This window comes from Sphaeroforma arctica, assembly GCF_001186125.1.
Source record: "Sphaeroforma arctica JP610 unplaced genomic scaffold supercont1.477, whole genome shotgun sequence".
In the NCBI taxonomy this organism is placed as follows: Eukaryota; class Ichthyosporea; order Ichthyophonida; genus Sphaeroforma; species Sphaeroforma arctica.
In genome coordinates, this window is record NW_014040081.1 from 21313 (window position 1) to 43788 (window position 22476).

The 22476-nt window shown below is 40.5% G+C and overlaps 3 protein-coding genes across 3 annotated transcripts; 2 read left to right on the forward strand and 1 right to left on the reverse strand.

The window, feature by feature from the left end:
* Positions 1-3626: 3626 nt before the first annotated feature.
* SARC_06599 (hypothetical protein) lies at positions 3627-4902 on the forward strand (the record flags this gene model as incomplete). Its single annotated transcript, XM_014299484.1, has 2 exons — positions 3627-3654; positions 4021-4902. 2 exons carry the CDS (start codon positions 3627-3629, stop codon positions 4401-4403), a joined length of 411 nt encoding a protein of 136 aa, XP_014154959.1. The 3' UTR covers positions 4404-4902.
* An 805-nt stretch (positions 4903-5707) lies between these two features.
* Positions 5708-14575, reverse strand: SARC_06600 (hypothetical protein; the record flags this gene model as incomplete). Its single annotated transcript, XM_014299485.1, has 11 exons — positions 5708-5749; positions 6038-6154; positions 6369-6518; positions 7060-7127; positions 7597-7825; positions 8485-8666; positions 8914-9176; positions 9941-10101; positions 10666-10873; positions 11487-11820; positions 14368-14575. The coding sequence occupies 11 exons, from the start codon at positions 14573-14575 to the stop codon at positions 5708-5710; spliced, it is 1962 nt and encodes a 653-aa protein (XP_014154960.1).
* Positions 14576-15223: 648 nt separating this feature from the next.
* SARC_06601 (60S ribosomal protein L27a) lies at positions 15224-18192 on the forward strand. Its single transcript, XM_014299486.1, has 3 exons — positions 15224-15334; positions 16193-16332; positions 16821-18192. The coding sequence occupies exons 1-3, from the start codon at positions 15242-15244 to the stop codon at positions 17119-17121; spliced, it is 534 nt and encodes a 177-aa protein (XP_014154961.1). The 5' UTR covers positions 15224-15241; the 3' UTR covers positions 17122-18192.
* The last annotated feature ends 4284 nt before the right edge of the window (positions 18193-22476 follow it).

Below are 22476 nucleotides of genomic sequence, written 5' to 3' on the forward strand. Positions count from 1 at the left end.
AGGCCGTATTTCTACATTAGTAAGTAGATGAACGATGAATCGTTTCTTGCGTTGTGACTACACGCGTCACCTACATCACAAAAACAGACCAATACACCGCGTTTGCATTGATCGTTTGACCTACAGATGCATCATAGTAATCCCGATATCGTGCATGAAGATAAAGGATACTGAATGCACTACACTCTTGTCTTACCTCGGATAAATGCTGACTGTGTGAAGTGTCTTTTCGGCAAGCACTAAAACCATTCAGAAGTGCTTGAGGGATTAAATCAGTTAGAAGGAGAAGATGATGCTTGCATTAGATAAAAAGATATTGGTGAAACCTAGATAGATTATAGCATCAAACTTACATATCGTTTGGGTGAGTACAACCCCAAGACAAAGAAGAACAAATTCTCTAGGCTTTTGGTGTGACTCTACTACCTGATAGATTCTGTAAATACGTATGTCAATGTACCTAAGATAAAGTGGTCCATTTTCTATTTACAGGGAATAATACTATGTTGTTTTTCTTTGGCGCGGCTACATAATAAAACGGCAGAACAGAACAGCATTTCTTTGAATGTCGAGATTAGATGAAGTTTCCATGAAATAATCTGTACAGTCAACAATAAGTGCAGTTTTTAAATAGTCCACATCGAAGTACAATGGTAGGAGAAGGTTGTTATTAATTTCCTCACCGAGAAGTCTAATTCGATCATACGCAGGGTGCCTGAAGTATACATACATAACGAAATCAGCGTCGTTTAACTTAATAAGTGCTTGGGGGTTTGATATCATATAGAAGAGACGATGATTGTTGTATTAGATAAAAAGGTATTGCTGGAGCTAAGATAGATGATAGCGTCAAGTTTACATATTGCTCGGGTGAATACAGCCCCGAGGTAATGAAGAACAAACTCTCGAGGCTTATGGTGTGACTCCACTACCTGATGGATTCACTAAATATGTATGTCGTTGTATTTAGAATTGAAGGGAATAGTACTATATTGTATTTCTTTGGCGCGGCTACATAATTAAAAAGGTAGAACAGGACATCATTTATTTGAATGTCATGTTTAGAGGAAGTTTCCATGAAATACTTTGTACAATCAACGACAAGCGCAGTTCTTGGATAATCCGAAGACTGATCATATCATGCACAGGGTGCCTGAAGTATGCATACATAGCGAAATTTTCGCCGTTTGATATATTTGATATTGGTTGAGTACAGCAGATTACAAAGAGTTGTATCACCACACCTCGCTCCAAATCGTGTCGAACCCGTGCAAATCACATCACTATTGCATTCTCGAAGGTTTCTGCCTGTTCTATACTTGCTCCATAAAGGTCATAAACTTTGCTACGGTTTGAAAGCCAGTCCAGTAACTGACTGCCTCTCGTATGCACTGTGTATATTGATATGCAAAAGTTTGTAAACCCTTGTTTTAAGGAAATAGAAATGCCTCACTTCTCTTGTTGCATATCATCTATTGCCTGAAAAAGGTTGTTTCCCTTGAGAGCTTCTTAATTTCTTCCTTCGCTTTTAAGCCAACTACACGCAGTTTCTTTTACTGTAAGATCATCATTATCTAGTTGCTTTACAACATTGGTTAGCGAAATTGTCAGGGCATCTAAGTGATGGCACAGCTCAGACAATTTGGATTGTGCCTTATGACTTTTATCAGATATCACAAAATATTAATACACATGCTTTCGCGTAGCAACGGAACATTTGCATCTTGTACTTTGATCACATATAAGAGATTCCCCTAATAAACTGCTCCTGAATTTTCAGGGGTTTTTGTTGTTTAAATTTTGACTACAGGCGTCCGTATTCAGCTATAGTCATAAGAACAGCATCTATCGTCAGCTTGTACAACTTATTACGCTTTATAAAACATTTGGGGTTGAAATGTTACGTACATAATTTGCTTTAGGGTTTTTAGGGTTTTAGCTTTCCTTTTGTATCGCCCTAATTTAATCATCCAGATGGTTTCTCAGGTATGCGGTGCCCTGGGTTGTCTAACGTAATAAAATCCAAACAGTATTCTACTGCGCACCTATCCGTCATGGTGCAGTTGTTGCAGCGCTGTAGTATGTTTTAAACCTTCCCTTATCCCCACTTTGGAAACCTGTGCTAAAAATAGATACTGTTATAGGACTATTGATCCTAAAAGCACAGGCGATTCTGTAGTGAGACAGTACCTCACTTATGTTCAAACTAGAATATTAAAGGTGCATTTTCGCATCTCTACACTGGAGGATGCACTCGCAGAAGTACATGCGCCTCGGGTGCGATGGAGAGCTAGTCTAGCAATACAGCGCTCTGGGATGGCCAAGATAAGTGAGTTGATGACAATGGAGGCACCGCAGCCAAAACATGTGAAGACGGCTGAAAACGCTCTCTACTATTGGTGTGGGGAGTAAAATAGGTGCTGCATTTCTGGTCAGGGCATTTAGGACAAATAGCTCATGTGTTCAAACGTTGAGTAGTAAACAAAATAACAGCATAAACCTAGGCCAAAACGAGGTGGCTACTTTCTAATAGAACACAATTGAGGTATATACAGGTGTATATTATTGATCGACCGAATAATACCTACACATCGTTATGAAAGTGGAATCAAAGATTAAAATAACTGCGAGCTTAAAGCCAGGCCTACTAGTCGCCATCAATGCACCTGATATAAAAAGTCCCCCAATTCACAGGCAGAGTCTGCAATATCAAACACGTGTTGTCTTACGATGTGATCCGTAAAATCTTCATCATACTCAAGCTTCCAGTGCAGAAAACCTAACTGTATTCGTATCCCGAATAGCGACGTGGTTGAGGTTGTACTTTCTGATAAAAAAAAGACGGGCATTTGAACAAGAATGAAACATTTTCCTGATAACTAATAAACACGCGTAGATATTTTTACAGGCATCTGACATGAACTTAAGGCGGTACTGAATGTCGCGCAGGAAAGGGTGTGCAGCAACCAAAGAATTCTGGGTGACGCATATCATAGCAAGCTTGTCACAGCTCTCACTCAGAATAGGTGCCTCTAAATTGCCAGAACTTCTACGTTGCTGCATATATGACAAATATTATATCACGACGAGCTGTGTGAAGCGCTACATGCCTCTGCTCGATTTGTCCGCGGTTTCTCCGTACATTGCGTGTGGCCCTCGCTTTGAATTAGCTTGAACCAGCAATAAGATTCTAACTTTTCCGATATCTGTATAAAAATTGAGACCACCACATTTTAAAATCACTTTCACGCTAGTGAGTAGAAAATATTTCTAAATCTTCAATTGACCAATTAACTGAGTCAGTTGCGAAACGTGCACCCGAGGACGTTGAATGGATGTTCGTGGCCAGCAACCCGAAGGACTCTGTTGTTTGTATGTTTTCACCTGTCATCTGGGCTATGTGAGATATGCGCCTATTATGGCAGCGTCATTGACTTATGTAACAAAATGCCCAAGATAGTGCGGAACGAGACAAGTTTATTCATCCGCATATAAGTAAGATTTTTTTCTCAATATTTCTTGATCCACCATTGAAGCCCATAACATACCGCTTTTCAATTTGTGAACATTCATTGAAAAGATCTTTGTGAACGTTTATCGAAAAGATCCTCGTTTGTGACTCAAGAATGCACCCCGTCTTTCAAGTTTTGCATGGTGTGTCGTCACAGATAGCACTGATGTTTATTCGGTGCTTGCCTTTTCGTTTTGCTGTCACCAACATACTGAACAATAAGAGCGAGATATATTCCCAGGGGTTCTGCGGCCAAGTCAGACTGATACGTTGTTTAACTCCAGATGTATATTTTTGAGGGTGGTTCTGGTTACAGCAAACAATACATTACCAGAAAAATTGTTTCTAACATTAGTGTTCAATATAACAGGTTGTGCATTATATAGTACAATATACTATTTATTGTCATCTCTCGTAGTCTGATTTCCGTTTTAATCAGTTTCCATTGCATCTGATCAAGCTAGGGCTTGCAAATGCTCCACAACAACTTGGAAATAAAAACTCAACAGGCACGCAAACAACATATTGTCTATGGAGAGAACGCAACGGGCAGGGGTATTCAAGAAAGTTGGACCGTAAGCTAGGTCTTGCAAGTGCTTCACAACAACTTGCAAATAAACCACCAAAAGTCCCACAGCCAAGGAAACAACAAATTGCCCAGGGAGAGAACGCTACAAATAGCGAAACCAAGTTTATTTCCATGCACTGTAAGGAACAAAAAGAAGCCAAGCGCCCTGACGAGTTTGAGGAAAATGTTATCCGTATCTACACGACACTGTTCTATGGAGACACACGCGTGTTTAGTGTACCACTCGGGCCTGAGCGCGGGTATGCCATCAACGGCCCAGAGTTTCCCGAGAACAGTTTCGTCTCTAATGTCCTACAATGTTAGCATCTGCTGCAGTGTAATAAACATGAAAATCTCATGTTCCAGCATCTGTTATCCTACCACGCACGCCCTGTGATGGTAGAAACGTAGTATACTACTTTCTTCCACAGATTCACGGTCCGCACAGGATCAACAAATAAGCCCGTGGTCGTGGCATTCAGGGCCACGCCCGACGCCTCACCAACCTTGTTCCGATCGCGACGCTGTTTGCATTGTGTCGCTGAATTTGAAGTTTGAAGTTCCAACTTTTCGAAGACCACTTTTTCCTTACTAGAATGATAATGACTGCCGAGAGTGCAAGTTGATACATGGATCGCTCTGTTCTGGCCGACACGGGTGTGGCCTCTTTCAAAGTGCGTCCTGCACAAAGTACAAGTGTTCGTCGTGCATGATACACAACGCCGACACGTACCACCAGCAGGCAACAACATCCTCGTAGGGCACGCCTACCAACCAACATGCGCAAGCTCTGCACAGAGTTGGCCAACGCGGTTCAGTTGCACCAGAACAAGGGCACCGGTGCCGGCCAGTCATGACGTTGGTCGCCACCGCCATCCAAACGGCGATTCGAGACAATGGTGTGCAAAACTAGACTACCACCAGAATGACAGGCCCAGCATCGGCCGGAAAGCGCAAGATGGAGTCGTGCAAGGCTCGAACAAAACACACTAAAGGGACATGTGCCTAAGGCGCACGGCCCACTGCTTTGACCAATGCCTGGCCGTGTTGCCGCCAAGGTCATGGTTAAGTTGGATACCAACTGGATCTGCGATCACAGGCCGACGAGGCAGAGGGGCTCAACAACAACGACAAACTACCAAGCAAGCGCGTGCAGATAACCTGCAGCACCGCCAAGGGCACCAGTAGTCTCTACAGGCCCTCGGGGTTATGTATAGAGTCCCTGGTCGCATACTGCACGAAAGGCCACGCCGACCTCGAGCTAAGCAGAACCACTGACTACAAGCTCAGCATGACGGTCATCGCACTACAGACGCTCGCACTGACACTCAAACAATCCCGTGTATGCGACAAACACGGCCTGCAAGCCAAGCATAGGACTCACAGAACAGTAGCAACGGCGCGTGTACATATACATGAAATAGTCTATCACCATCGATTCCAGGGTATCTCCCAATTTGCATCAAATTTGAAATGTGGGACTGAATTGAAATCCATCAAAACAGACCAGAGCTAACACGACACCCTGGTACCAACTCCTAAATTCTGCAGCAAGAAGAGGCTCACCCCAGCCGAAAGTTAGAAACACCACCAGAGGGGTTGTGTGATAATCAACTGTTAAATGATATCTACGCCATTTCAAATTCGCCCATTTCTGCGCTCTCATGAACCTGCGAGGATGTAGAAATGGCAACAGTACCTGTGATTAATTCCCAGCTTACTGAGCAACGAGTACGAAGACACACATGTGGCTAGAACGATACAGCTTGGCTATGAATGAAACCGGGTATGAATTCGGAAGTAATAAGAGGAGAGGGATAGGGCGTCTTCAGCGACATCCAGTGTCAATAGCACACCCATATACTGTGGGAGTAGATATTAGACAATAGATAATTACATACTAATACTACTGTTTGTTCGTGCGCTGATAGCAGTGCAGTATACGACCATTACCATACCTCGGTGATGGTAGTCCAGTCGGCATGTTGAACCTGTTTTCTCCAGAAATGCATGCCGTTGTAAAAGTCGACAAAGTTCAGAAAGACTCCGCGACTGAAGGCGTTGCTGTACTTGCCCTATAGTGGTGGACGGAGGGTGCAGAACGAGATGAATGAGGTTAGGGCTTGATAGGAAGTCGTGGGTATGAAAGCACGCTCGAACTAAGCAAGACCTACACAGAGATGTCCGGACACCGGAATAGATTATGCTTTGCGAACTTTTGTGTTGAAGACATATCCCTGCTCCTTCGGAATGGCTGTACTCACACGCACATGCTTGCGAAACACATACCCTTTCGTTCCGTAAGTATGGCAGCCTGCGCCATAGCACACGTTCGTTGGTGGTCAAATTGGCACCCACTTGGTACGTTTGCGAGAGGTACAGAGCCACTACCCAGGAGATTTGTAGTCCTGCATACATCATGGACCCCGTTGCAACGGGCTGAAGGCGGTAGGTGCATATACGATATGTTAGAATCATTGGAATCATGTATGGATATATGAAGTATGCATGCATCGATATATGAAGTAAGTATTTATGTATGTATACCTAAAAAATGTGAATGTGACTCTAATTTATTTCAGACTGCGGTCAAAATTAATCCGTGGCACAATTTGAGAAGTGCTACCAAGCTCAATGGGGCGGCGGAAGGCAGTGCCACAAACGGAAGCGACAAAGGTTGGATAGCGCAGTGCGAATAACACATAAGTTTGAGCAAACGAGGTAGGGGTGGGCCGTATAGGGCCCAAGAAACTACATGCAGCGGACAGTAAGCTGCCTTCGACACACAAACAGCACACACTTGGCAAATGCCGGGCTACTCACTGTAGATGTGGTACAATCACACCAGCTACTATACATATATATATATACACAGATACAATACAAGTACCCGGAGGGCAAATAAGAAGTCTAAATAGTCAGGTAGGCAAAGCGGCAAAGAGTCCAACAAGAAAAACCGTAGCAGACAATTAAAACCAACCTCATGCTCGACGTAGGTCAGGAATTGGTTTAAGTAGCCGTCAACCTGTTCCACCATGGTACGGAGGTCTGTCAGGTGCGGGTCGAGAACAGGAGTTAAGCTTGGGTTACAACAACGTGTGTATGAATAGGAGTTAAGCTTGTGCTACACGTTACAACAACGCGTGTATGCATCTGTAATTGCGATGGCACATGATGACACAGATAGATACCAGGCGCATGGCCTGACAGGTGGCCTGACAGGTAGTATAGACACTCCGCTGCGCAGCATCAACACACGTGGGCGAGGCACTCGTTGAATACAAACGTGAGCCCGTTAACAAAATGTGCATTGTCATTTAAAGACCATAGAAACATAAGTACAGCCCCACAATTAAATTAGGCTGCACTAGCCAACGTGCCTATACACCACTATACAGCCGTGCACGGAAGAGCAATACACAAAGGTAACCCAATTTTTACGCTTCGGGTGTAAACCTAGAGTCTTTTCTAGCACACACAGACACTCAATAAACAATCGACCCCCACCAGCACTTACAGTGCAGAGCCATGTCGATAAAGCAGGACCCCGTGATAGAGAGAAACAGTAGGTAGTGCATGAAGTACACGTGGTTCTGAGACCCTATGCAGTTGCCGACAAAGGGGCAGTGGTGGTCAAACTTAGCCACGCACTTGCCACACATGGAGCAGTGCTTGGACCGCAATGGCTTCTTTAGCAGACACGTGTGGCAGAAGCGCCCACCGTCCATGGCGTTTTTCTCCACCATCTGTAGGTAGGTAGGTAGGTAGGTAGGTAGGTAGGTAGATAGCGGTGTACGCGTGCCATTGGACTTTGGATATATATCAAGTCAATAAGCGGATAGGAAATCAGATGAATAGGCGGACGGCAGCAGAGGACTCGCACTGTGAACCCATTGTCCCATTGTCGGTAAGCGAACCGACCACCAACCGTTTCTCATAATGATCTATGCCACAGTAGCGGGAGGGCGTGCGTGAAGACTATATGCATGCATGTGTGCGCGTGTGCAACAAGTGAATAGCAGTCTACTGGGATAGCAGCTTGATCATATGTGACCACATCTAAACGAACGGATACTTGGGATTTAAGAGTCCGAGGAATCAGCCCAAGGCACTCGCAGTTAGTACCGAAACACACGGGACGGCGACTACCCACTGGTACACGCATTCTAGAACTCTTGCCTCTAAACTACGACTGGTACCATAGGCTGAATGTTCTTGTACTTCACCACACTGTATGTCAATCCAGACGACGTGTACAATGAAGGTCGTGATCAGCCATCCTCCACGGCTGCTGCAAAGGTGATACTAACCACGCGTACGACCAGACACCTACTAATCGATACACAAAGTCAAGCATAGAAAGTCGCGCATGGATTTCCCCACTCTTATGCATTGGCATACACACCTCAATGATCGTTCTCCGTTGCTTCTCGGGCGTGGTCTTGATGAACCCAGGGTCTGTCTTCCAAGCCTTGTAAAAGTTCTGTACCATCAGCGCGAATGTGCCAAAGAACGTTAAACTCACCACTATACGCTCAGAGTTGGCTGGCCACAACAATACCAAGCCCACCACTCCTAGTATCAAAGCTGTTGGTGTATAGTGAGATATGCAGGTGATATTTGTCAGTCGAAGTGTATACGAAATCATTCCAAGTTCAGGCGTGTAAGATCGGTAAACGCATGCATACCACCTTGGAAGTGAACAGGCTGTATGTACCGAATCATGTCGAGCATGGCAACACGTAGCAAGACGGTAGATGCAAATAAACGCAAACGGATACACACAGACCTAATCACGCATGGATTTTGAATACCCAAGCAATATTCCACTCACCCGAGTGCACGAAAAGAGCCAAGGTAAACGGGTTCTTGCCACCGTCTGCGATCCAGAACGTTTTGATCAGCATGCCACAGAAGGCCCACACGCACGCGAGTGCAATCAACGTATACGGCATCGCAAACGTATGTGTGCACCACCCGAACATGACCAGGAAGATCAGCGGAACGGACCACAGCACACGCGTTCTCAACCGCTTGTTCTGCAACAGTTTTTGTAACCAGGGCCGACTGTCTATCCCGGACGAAGTTCGCAGAAACCTGGTTGTAAGTAGAATGTATGTTTTTGATAAATTATAGGGGATTAGCATCCATCTGAAACGACTAGAAGGGAGGCGAAAGGGGTCACTGTGTCACTACAAAACCACGGCAGAAACAGTGATGCAGAAAAACCACGGCAGAAACAATGATGCAGCAGATGAACTACCGCACACAATACTGTCAGTAGAGTCGTAGGTCTTACACGGACGCAACACGAGCCTATCTGACAGAGCTGCATCACAAGCACCCAGCCCGTGGCACTACAGGAAGCACAGTCCTGCAACCTTATCGTATAACTACTGTCTTCAATACACAGCCACGCCCATAAGTGCCTGCACTGCGTTGGCGTATCCGTACAGACAGGCAGGTGAATGCACACACACTTTGGGGCTAGGTGTCTGAACACGAGCCCTTACGTTCGCAAAACTTGCCTGGCACAGTCACGCGCTTTTCAACTCCGGAACACAAAGATACACTACCTTCTCGAGGAGACACATTTAAAGGCCTACGGGTAGTGCTTAATTCACGGATAACAACTTTCTATCCTAAGACTGTACCCCCGCCCCCCCAAAAGGTGATCTGCCATCTCTGTACTGAGTGTTAACCCGCAATAAATCAAGGCAGCCTACAAAGCCCACAGGAGATTGTCGGATACATTCGGATAGAGATGAACAATACACATCCAACATACGATGCCACACCATACTCTAGGGTATAGGGTTTTAAATGGGTCCAAACCTCCATAAACCCTAAAGCATACCTACCTAGCCATCAGGTCGTTCCCCCTCCCCACACAAAGTTCCAGGGGTGTCTGGTTCTTGTCATTGCGCAGGTCAACACGCGCCCCCGAGTTCACCAATTCACGCACAGTGGCGCTGTTGCCGTTAAAGCACGCCCAGTGCAGCGCTGTATTGCGAGTATTGTCCTGAGAGAAGGTGCGAGTGAGTGTGCGTGAGTGAGTGTTGGTATTGTCAGTTACATAAGTGGTTGACAGTAAACAAGTTTGCATCGGTGCCCGGGGCTATAGAGGTGTCAGTGGTGAGAACAATCACGGCCAAATTTAATTGGTGAGATACGGAATGGCGCCGGCTGTTCGGTACAAGTAGTGTATTTGTACGTGAGCACAATTAACAGCAGCATGCGCTATTGCCAGAGACACATCAACCCGATGCAGAAAGCCATGTACAGACAACTACAGCATATCGATGGCTATAGTATACACTATAGCAGAACGAAAGCCTGTACACATAGAGAGACCAGCTACACGATTCACGAACAGTATGTAATATCCAGAATTCAATCTTACAAGCCCACACAGAAGAGCAACTTATAAAAACTTATCACTCGAGTGATGCAGACACACAAACGCCTCCATACCATACCACCCCCCCCCAAAACCACATAAAAAAAGAGAAAAACGAAAAAAGAAGAGCAAATTCGTCCACAGAGTCCACCAAGTTCGCGCCCGCGTGTATGCTTCTGGGCCTACCTGTCTATCAATATCTGCCTTGAGCGCCAGCAGTGTGCGTATTGTATCGGCCGTGAACACTCTATACGCAGCCCACATCAGCGACGTTCGACCGTCGGGGTCGGTGGAGTGGATGTCTACGCCTTTCGCGACCAAATACGCACACAGTGAGCTGTGGCCAAACTGTGCGGCCAGTAACAGAGCGTTGTAGCCCTGGTTGTCTCGGATGCTGTATAGGTGAGAGGGGTAGAGAGATTGGCGGGTGAGTGGTAGGTTGTGGGAGATAGCTGGGGGTGCCACCCGGATGATGGATACCTACACCGTCAATGTGTATAAGAGGTCCGAATGGACTGGGGAAATGGCACAGGATAAGTACCGAGTATGGGGTGTGACAACAGAGCATATGGAGTTAAGACGGGAAACGAGGCGTGGGATGGAGTGTCGCGTCTGTGACTACAACCACTGAACTTCCACACAGACGACCAAGGAGCCCATCCCACACAAGGCAGTTGAACGTACACACGCCCATAACTGAGTGCGGCCGTACTGATATGGTGTGTGTACCAGAGTGCAGGCTATGTGAACGCTACTTAGACTACAGGCGGGGCTACTAGCGCACATGTACCTATCATCGCGCACTATAGGCCATGATCGTTCGTATACCTACTGGGTCAACCCTCACCCGACCACACACGTACCTATCATCGCGCACTATAGGCCATGATCGTTCGTATACCTACCGGGTCAACCCTCACCCGACCACACACGTACCTATCATCGCGCACTATAGGCCATGATCGTTCGTATACCTACTGGGTCAACCCGCACCCGACCACACACACCTTGGATCGGCCCCCTGGCTCATCAGCATCACACACATCTCCAAATGACCCTGCCGCACGGCCCAATGAAGTGCGGTACTTTGCAGATGCCCCCCCAACGCATCCACAATGGCGCCCTTCAGCAACAGATACTTCACCACAGCCAGGCGGTTGTTAATAGCGGCCCAGTGTAACACAGTCACATCCTCCTGGTCGGGCGTGTTGATATCCACGCCTTCGGTCTCGACTAGGTGGGCCACGCGTTGTAGCAGGCCACGTTGACACGCCATGACAATGTCCACGTCCATAGCAACGGAGGGATTGTGTCCGTCGTCTTCATCGTTTTCTAGCGTGTCTGTGTGGGTAGAGGTGTGTGTGTATACGTGCATGTGCACAGGTTGAGCAGAGGGGTGGATTTCGGGTCGAGATGCTGATGGTATTCAAGTTCCTTGTACAGTCAATTGTGTTAGAATATAACGATGTGCTTATACACATATCAGGTATGCTGACAAGTACGTATTTGAGTTGAAATATGGAGACAGCCGATACACTATGAGCTCTCAAATTCAGTTCCCATACCACTAACCCGTGTTAATTTTTTTTCCAAAAATAGGCAATTACATACATAAGCATTTACTTCATGCGACCATGGGTATATGTACACATATGTATACACTCGTACATGCATGCATGCATGGATACATACATGCATATAAATAAAACCTACACCATACACATATACACAGACCTACACATGTACATGTACTGACTATGGTTGTATGCATATGCGCAACAATTCAGATATACATGCAACTTAATATACGAATAAGTTTATTGATTAATGTACGTGACAGAGTGTCTGAATGTGTTATATTAGGCTGTATTACCTATTCATATAGATAAATAGAAATAAATAAACGAATACAAATATATACACACACACATATATACATTGCACGTCTCTAAAATTTGAAATATGAATAGAAGTATACGATTATCAAGGTATTTATATGTACATAAATATTGTAATTGGTGAGTGACACGTGTTATACTGAGTTCATGTTTGGACATGTGTGTATGATGTTGGGTTTGGGAATGTACATAATATACATAGCATGAGTGGAATATTATTTTAAAGGCTTAACTTATGTAAACCGTTAGTTTGCATACATAAAGCTAGGTTACCGCATACGGGGCATTGTAACTTCAATAAACGTAAGAGTACACTTAAAGCTGAAAAGTGTAAAATATGTAGATGTTGGCGACAGTATCCAGACGGAACGGTCGCAATAGTTTCGGCTAGCAGTTAGTGTCCATAGTGAACTAACTTGCCGCAGGCGTCATAGGGGCGTGGGCTGGCGTATATAAGCAGGCACTATGAAGTGATCAGTTTTCATAGTTTCTAGGAGCTATTACACTTCTTCAATACACAGTATATAATACATACATTCCACTATGAAGTATCAGTTTTGCATTTAGAAAGTACTCTCAATATATATATATATATATAAATATATATATGGGCAATCGGTTGCGACAACAGTGGTCTGGGAATTTCTGGTGCGTACCTACAGACACAGACACAGACACACACATATATATACATACACACAAACATGTATATATTCATGCAATATATATAAATAAATGTACATGAATGAAGAAACTACCACATCCACACTAATAACGCACATATATTTGTGTTATTGATAAACAAAATAGTTGACTACATAAATGTACACTTAACTTAAAACATCTTTATGACCACGTTCACATGAATACAAATACTAATACACTCACAGGGACATTGATATATGTATATTTATATACATACATACATACATATATATATATATTAATACATAGACATATATAAGATATATATATATATATACATATATTAATACATAGAAATATATAAAATAACACACACACACACACACACACTTTATAAATATATATACAAACACACACACACACACACATACATATATACATACGAATCTGCATATCCATGCACCTCGGACTCGGTATTTTATCTAAGTAATGTGGTATACTGTCAACATGTACACAGGCCACTATTGATCTATTTTCGGTGTGTATAGAAGTGCAAACTAAAGTAGTGCACAATGCTACTCTGAGGAAGCGTGCTCTAGAATGCCCATCATATTTCCATATGCGTCCTTCATGGGAGAATAGTTAGACTTCAACTCTGCCACGGGGTTGGATATCAGCGATACAATTTATATCTATGGATATACACACATATACACACACATATATCAAGTATCAGTGTGAGGGTACATCAACAACTTATGAATATAGACTTACAAATAATAACATATGAACATAGATTTACAAATAATAAAATATGAACATATATCTACAAATATATAAAAACACACACATACACACAGACATGCATATATATACCGCAAAATACACACACACACACATATATTATATATATATATACATACATAAACATGCACACGCACACACACGCATACACACATACACACACACACACACACACACACACATATATATATATACACATTTACAAACAAACAACACACACACACACACACATATATACTTACATAGATATTGGTACAGACAACAAGAAATGACCTTTCGCATGGATATGTGGAATGAATCATGAAGCTATATCCTTACAGACCATAACGATAACCTCATAGGAAAGTTATCGTGTTAAAGAAGTATATTTGAGAACATACTTTACCACTTGGCATTTTTAAAGCGCACCCGAACGTGACACTAATAACAAATCTCTTTTAAAGTACACAAAAATACATTCTCACACACTAACAAAGTATAGACGTATCTATTTTAATCCCACGGCAAGATCATATGGTAAATTCCAAACTCGCAATCATACCAGGGGTATGCATATCAGTCTCATTGTGCCCGCCGCCGTGCGCGTGACTATGCCCGTGCCCGTTGTGATCATCGCGGTGGTCTTCAGTAGGCAAGCCCTGGTACAATAAGCCGTCCCTTTCTAACTCAACATCATCTCCTCCTGTTGCGAATCCCAGGAACGTGCTGAGAGATTCCACTTTGTGCTTGACATCATCAAGCTTAGACATGATAGTGGTATTGTTGGTAGTACGTTGTATACGCTAATATAGCTTCTTTAAGTACCGAAAAGGGCTTCAGTACACGCCTTTAAATCATTCAAATTTACTGTATATATACATTATTCACGTACATATATATAGATAGACGTTATGTATAATATATACACACTTATGTATAGAATATATAATATATGATGCACATATATTTATTTGTTATCAGATGGCTCTATGTTATATTATGTTTACAACTTTCAAAGATGGTGTGAAATCAGCTGCGAGAACGCAAGAGTGAGTCATACATTTAGACCCTGTTGTTATGGTTAAATATTAGCAATATAAGGGCCTCTATTTGAAAAAATGGGGGTCTTATTCCAGGCCTTCTATACCAGACTAAAGTATTTAACCAATACCTACCCAAATCCTACTACAGGGCCAATTTTTTACCCTCTCCCGTATTTTTGAAAAATTGAAAATGAAGTATATTTCAAATTCTTGATGTCGTAAAACACTTTGCGAGGGGTCGTTATGAAAGTCCTATGGACACAGCATTTACAACACACGTCTAAAATTAAAACGTTTTTAATTCGTTTCTGCCCTCTCTGGGCCCAAATAACCCCGTGCGAATTAATAATCATATGGAATTTTACATCGCAATTTGAGGATTATTGGGGGAACATGTGGTACATCTGGGTTCTACTGTTTGAGAAGATATGTATTTCGAACACAAACCGCACATCTCGTCCTTTTCACAGTAAGGACACCAACATGGTATGTCGATAAACTCTGTGAATACAGCTGCAAGTATAGATAGAATACAATGATCTCGCTATAGATGATGAAATAAGAGGTAGTGAGGACACACACACATGACAACAACAATATCATTTCAGCAAAGACGTGCGTGCCTACACATTAGCAGCAAACCATCGACACACGAATGCAATCAATGGCACTATCACAGCTCGAATCCGGTCGTCCACAGTGGTTGTGAAAGAGCTCAAAAGATATCAGCCGACGACTGCGGGATTGAAATCAAAATGATACACGAGAAAATAATTATTTACAAAAGTCACAGTGCAATGATGTGATACTGGATGTTGAACATTTTAAAATGAACAGTCCATGAATTGCAATAATAAGATTCAATGATTGAAGAGACCACGACAGACACGCCGATCAAGATTATATAGATATGTATATGCACATACAAAACAATATATATTATATACACGTATGTATGTATATTTTTATTGTATCATAAGTGATAAATATATATACATATTTACATGTATATGCTTGCATGTATACATACATACATATTCAAATACACGCCTACTATATATATATATATATATATATATATATATATATATATATATATATATATATATATGTAGTTAAATATATGTAGTTATATATATTTAGTTATATATATATATTTATATATTTATATATATATATAATGTATGTACATATATACATATGTATATGTATGTATATTTATTATAATTCACATTCTTCTAAGGCATAGTGTCTGAGTTGACGTTCTGTGTATAGAAGACTCATAGTGGATATGTATGGATGCTAACATATGACTTCGCTCTTCGTTAAATTACCCATGTACAGACTACTCACCTAAAGAAGCACCGTAAAAAGCGTGGACACGTGTCCGCTGGTCACGGTCGTATCGGTAAACACCGTAAACATCCGGGAGGTCGTGGTAACGCCGGTGGTCAGCATCACCACAGAATTATGTTCGACAAATAGTAAGTGCATTGTATTGTAATTCTATACGTATCAATATTTAATGAACTGCGTATTTACTGATTAATCGGTCAGTTGCTGGCGAGGTTTCATGTTATGGTTTATTGTTTTATGTTTTCAAACGGGCCAGATTTACTGGTTATAGAATTAGGCGCGTCTGGTGTTGTATTCCTGCTCATCTAGTTCTGTGGCCGACTTTTGCACTTTTTGCCAGCATACTTGTATTGTATTTGGGAATGATCTCTATGTTTTAGTTTATATATTAAGTAAAAAACTGTACTGATACGTAGTACACATTCGTATCGGACATAAGTTGTGCTTATACGTGGACATGACTGACAATATCATGGCACGCATGTAGTTTGCCTTATTACTGTTGCACGAATGCATACAGATACTGACTGGAGATATGAATTGCTTTTATATGTAATTGTTATGCATTTTTCAAGTAAGAAATACTGACTGCCTCACTTCTCGTTACACATTATAGCCATCCTGGTTATTTCGGAAAGGTCGGTATGCGATACTATCACAAGACGGATCAGCAGTATTACTGCCCCATTGTCAACCTTGACAAGATCTGGACTTTGGTATCTGACCAGACTAAGACTCAGTACGCCAAGGACACCTCCAAGGTGCCCGTCATCGACTGTGTACGTGCCGGTTACTACAAGGTGCTAGGCAAGGGTGTGCTACCCAACCAGCCCTGCATTGTCAAGGCCAAGTTCTTCTCAAGATCCGCGGAGGAGAAGATCAAGGCTGTTGGTGGTGTTTGTGTCTTGACCGCTTAATTTATCAAAATGAGTAAATATAGACATATAACCCGTCGGTGGTGTAAAGGATTTAGAGGTGCAATTTATTTTCTTGTGTTTTCAAAAGCCTAGTTCGTGTGTGGAACTTTTAGATTGTGTATCGGTTGGCTGGTTGACGTTTAGTGATATGTGTTCTATTACTATTTGTGTTTTGTGTCGTGATATGTTATTTCTTGTTGGACATGTGGGGAGTTTGTACGTTATGCATGTCAAGTATGAGGTTTGTGTCCTGATATTTCTAAGTTCTGATTATCTGCCCGCATACCGCCTCAAGTAATAAGCATGCACAAGATGATGATTACAATCACGACGGTCTTCTTATTGAACCTGATGAAAACGCCTCGTATGGGCAAATAATCTGATTTTTGCATTCTTATTGTCCAGGTAATGGCTTTTGTGTTAGTTCTGTGACCACTACCGTGACAATTATCCGAAAAGCTTGGAAATGTTATTCCATGTGGCAATTGTCGATCATATTTGCGTGTCATGCATGTTTTTCTGACTGATTTTTTAATTAGATGAGCGTCTGCGTCATGCACATTCGAATGCCTATATGATATTTCAATATTGTGGGGTCGTATTGTGTGTAGTCGTATGATGGCTGTCTTGAAATCGCGATTGGTGTAATTGTAATACTGGTGCTGTTTCTTTTTTGAGAATTTGGCATACAAAGTATGAATTTGGTTGTGTCGGTGTATTCTATTGGCTTCCCCAGTCGGTAACTAGATATGGCTGCTCTATATGCGTCTTATTAAGTATTTTTGTAAAGCTATATAGTAAGCCAACAATTACTCCGAATATTTCTTGTGTTTTTATACCGCGATTTGGACTAGGTCCAGTCGGAGTTTTGTGTGCATTATACTTTGATGTGGATACAGGACAGGATCAAACCAATGTTGACAGTGGCTGGTTTTAATGCACTTTGTCGGGGGGTGGGCCTTAATCTAGAAACGGAAGCTGAAATCTAAGCAAATTCTGTATTAAAGCTTTACTGTATATTTTCTAAATACAACTGCTATTTTGCAAATCATTAAACCAAATCGTACACGACTGTTTTTTCTTTTACTCAAATTGTATACACGTTCAATCATTAGCAACAAGGGGAATTGGTAAGTGCGAAACACGGGGTTACTAAGCCAATAATCTAAATCGTCGATTATGATCAGGACCCTATATGAGGGTGGTAATTGTGCAACTCGATACAGTTGTTTTAAAAATCTCGTCAATAGTATAAAGGGTGTTTGGGTGCTTTGATCATGCGGTTGTTAGATAGATTGCGTGTTTGTGTTGCAGCTTGCTAGTGGGAATTCGTCAAACCTGGGAAAGACTACGTTAGAGGAGAAATTTAGGAATTAACCCGATCGAACCGCTTTATTTTTACAGTTCTTCTATGTAATTATACAGTCCTCAGTAGTATATCACTTTCATATGTTTTAGTGCCATTCCAGCACTACGATGTTCGAAGGGACTGTCCATGTTTATCTTTGATACTTCTAGCGTCGAATGCTTCTTTGATTTAACAGTCCAGTCATATGGATATGTACGAGCGGAAGGACAGCACGGTTCCGATCTGGTATTAGATACCTGCGTGGTAGTTAAATTGACTCTTACGACCTGTACTACATAGTATATTTAAATGGAATGCATAATCTGCTACATATAAAGCCCTTGCATTTAGTGTCAGTGATATACCGATGAAGCCGAGACTCCGAGAGATGAACTCAAAGCCAATCCGACAACAAACTATGGCCTACGCAACTCGCAACCTGACCGAGGGAACCCATACAAATAAACATAAAAGTGTATATTAATATTTTCAATGTTTTATACACGTAGTTTATATTTTAGGAAATACAAATATATGTACATATTTAAAATTAGGAAAATTATTATTTTCTAAAATATGCCATATTTATGAAAAATATATGGCATATTTATTTCATATTTATTATTTTCCTAAAAATATATTTCGTTCATTTTTCATATTTACTATTTATCTAAAAATATATATATATTACATAAATTTATTTCTCCTGTATAATTTCCTCATATTTATATATTTCTCCTATATTTCCACATATTATACTTTTTAGAGCATATTGATATTATGTATTGACATAGCTTGCTACTTAGTATGAGTGACGATAGTTAATACTAAAAGTTACAAACACATTGATAAACAGTCCTTGTGTATGCACAACACATATGCACAACGTAGCATAGTAATCTACTAAGTGTGAACATATATATGAAGTTTACACTTGGTTTATGTACACACTAAAAAAGTAAAGGGTCTATAGTCTATCTAATATATAAATCATGAGTTATATGACATCTAACCACGCATTTTTATAATGTTATTCATGAGTTATATGACATCTAACCACGCATTTTTATAATGTTATTCATGAGTTATATGACATCTAACCACGCATTTTTATAATGTTACTATTCTGAGTCATAGAACTCGACAGAGATCATTTAACAGTGAAGCAGGAAGATGTACAGATTGAGCTGCACTTGAATACTGTGCACTGGGGTGGTATATTTCGGCTTGCGGGCTTATATTGTCACTGTATATAAGTCAAATAAACTAACGATTAATGTGTTTGACTTGTGTATATGATAAATATATCTCTAGTGTAATCTAGGTGTATCTAGAAAAGTAATAGATACTAATTTAGAAAAAAATAATGTGATTGCTTGTCAGTATTTCAACATCACAATTATAAAACTGGAATATTTTTTTTTGCCACTTTTTTTTTGTTCCAGAAATCAATCAATTCTCAATTTGCCACCTTAATTGAAAAAGGTGGCCAACAAGCATCGAGCGGAAACAGGTTAAATTGCAACTGACGCTATACTACTGGTACGATAGCTCTGAAATTGGTAACAGAGCTCAAGGAAAATACTATTGATAGGTATGAACAATTATTTGTATGCCTGTGAATTATGAAGTTCACAATGTCCCTTCTGGCAGGATATGTGACAAATGTGGATTACGTCTCATGTGACCAGGATGCGCTCAGGAGACAAAATATTGAACTGGCATGTATTGTGAAAAACCGTTTTTCGGATGTCACCCGATTACAATAGTGTCAAAAAGAGTGTCCAACGTGCGCGTTTGTAATTTTTGATGTTATTTCGTCCTATTTGGTATAGTTTAAATTGCAGGGTCTTTCACGCATACTTGCGAAGTTACACAACTATATATATGGAAATATACGTCCATGAAAACACAAATATATATACACAGACAATAATATATATATATATATATACACATATATACGTATATATATATATATATATATATATATATATATATACATATATATATATATATATATATATATATATATATATATATATATATATATATATATATATATATATATATATATATATAGTACCAAATATGGTATATGTCAGAAATATGTCATATGTACAATATATATATTCACGAAATATATTACTTAAGATAGTTTATAAAATAAAATGTATATGCGATATTTTACATCAGCTATAAACCAGCTACTATACACGTGTACAATTCCTTTCGTATAGCTACAAACTACAGCCACTCTGCCTATATAATTATTCTAATATAACTACAAAAAACAGTCAATATGCCTATATAAATTCTTTGATAGAACTGCAAAATACAGGCTATATGCCTATACAATTTTTATAATACAGCCGTGAAATACTATATATTGTAAATATTTCGTAAATATATATATATATATTGTACATATGGCATATTTCATAAATATGCCTTATTCAGAAATATGGTATATTTTAGAAATATGGCATATTTTAGAAATATGGCATAATATAGAAATATGGCATATTTTAGAAATATGGCATATTTTAAAAAAAGGGCATATTTTAAAAAAAGGGCATATTTTAAAAATATGGCATATTTAGGAAATATGGCATATTTATGGCATATTTCAATTTTTTTATACCAAATATTTTTATTTTGCCGTATTTCTGAAATCAACACGCGTATTACGTATTTTTTCCAAATTTCATATCATATTTCATTTTTCATATTTAACGTTTTCAGTGCATATTTATATTTTAAAAAAATAATAAGCCGATTTTTCGCCATATTTATTATCGAAAAATATGTGTTCCTCGGTCAGGTCGCAACCCTGGAAATTGTAGCTTCCCATCAAGGTGTGTGCAGAGAAAGGCATTTTTCGAGAGGCTCTAATCAGTAATCATTCTAACCAGAGGGCCATTTTGCCGTAGAAACGTTCTGCCCATATATGGTTATGAGTTGAACCCGTGAATCGTGATACTGCAGCCTGAACGGCTGACGCAGTGAATATTTATTTATATTTTCTACATATATATGTAAAACGATGAATTTTATACGTTTAAACGTAAAATACTGTCATAGATAAACATCCCGATGGTATTTTTGGTACTATTGTATTCTGCATAAACGTTTAACTTTAACTCACTTGGTCTAAGAGGTCTGTTTTCCTGTTTTTAAAAAAACCCCCAAAAAGAAAAATGACAGTCAGACTATCGAATGAACCAATCAGATGCATTAGAAGCTGATATTCTCGGCTGCTCACAGGTTTGAAGTCACGTAATATTGATCACAATTCACAAGTCACCTATAATCCTCTCTATATTTAAAAAAACATACACTACATACATGCAACATACTTGTATGCTTTTGAAATACTTGTAAATATACATACATACATGTATATAAGATACTGACAATGCACAGCCTCTCGTATTAATTGAACAGTATCTGTTTTATAGAAAAATATTGTTCGCTAGAAGTCCATAATTGTTCGCTGTAATCGGAATCATCCTCAAAAATTAACAGCTCCGTTTAAACCATGTACCAGTCTGACACAGCCGCAGATATCCTCGGATATGTCTCGCTATTGACGTGGCTAATCGTTGGGTTTCCACAATTCTATGAGCTTTATAGGACGAAATCAGGAGAAGCCATGTCAATCCCGTTTCTGGCCATATGGGGTGTAGGCGATATCTTTAACATTATCGGATGCATATTAACTGGACAACTGATGACACAGCTTCTTGTTGCCGTATGGTATACAATCATGGATGGCACTCTGATATCGCAGATATATTACTACGACTACTTCAACCCCCATCTTAAGGTATGGTAATAAACCATGAATATTATACAAGTCCCGATGTGAGCTCCATTTGACAGCTAAACGAGTTGTGGCTTGTAATAAGCTCTACATTTAAGGAGTAAATATGGGTGGTTGATTGGATTTTCATCCTAAATTTGCGATGATTTATAAATGTGACATCAATTGGAAAGTGGGTATT

Coding starts and splice junctions, on each gene's coding strand:
- SARC_06601 (XM_014299486.1), top strand. CDS start 15,242: ATGTGGTACATCTGGGTTCTACTGTTTGAGAAGATATGTATTTCGAAC. Junction 15,335..16,192: donor ACAGTAAGGACACCAACATG/GTATGTCGATAA, acceptor ACCCATGTACAG/ACTACTCACCTAAAGAAGCA. Junction 16,333..16,820: donor AGAATTATGTTCGACAAATA/GTAAGTGCATTG, acceptor TACACATTATAG/CCATCCTGGTTATTTCGGAA.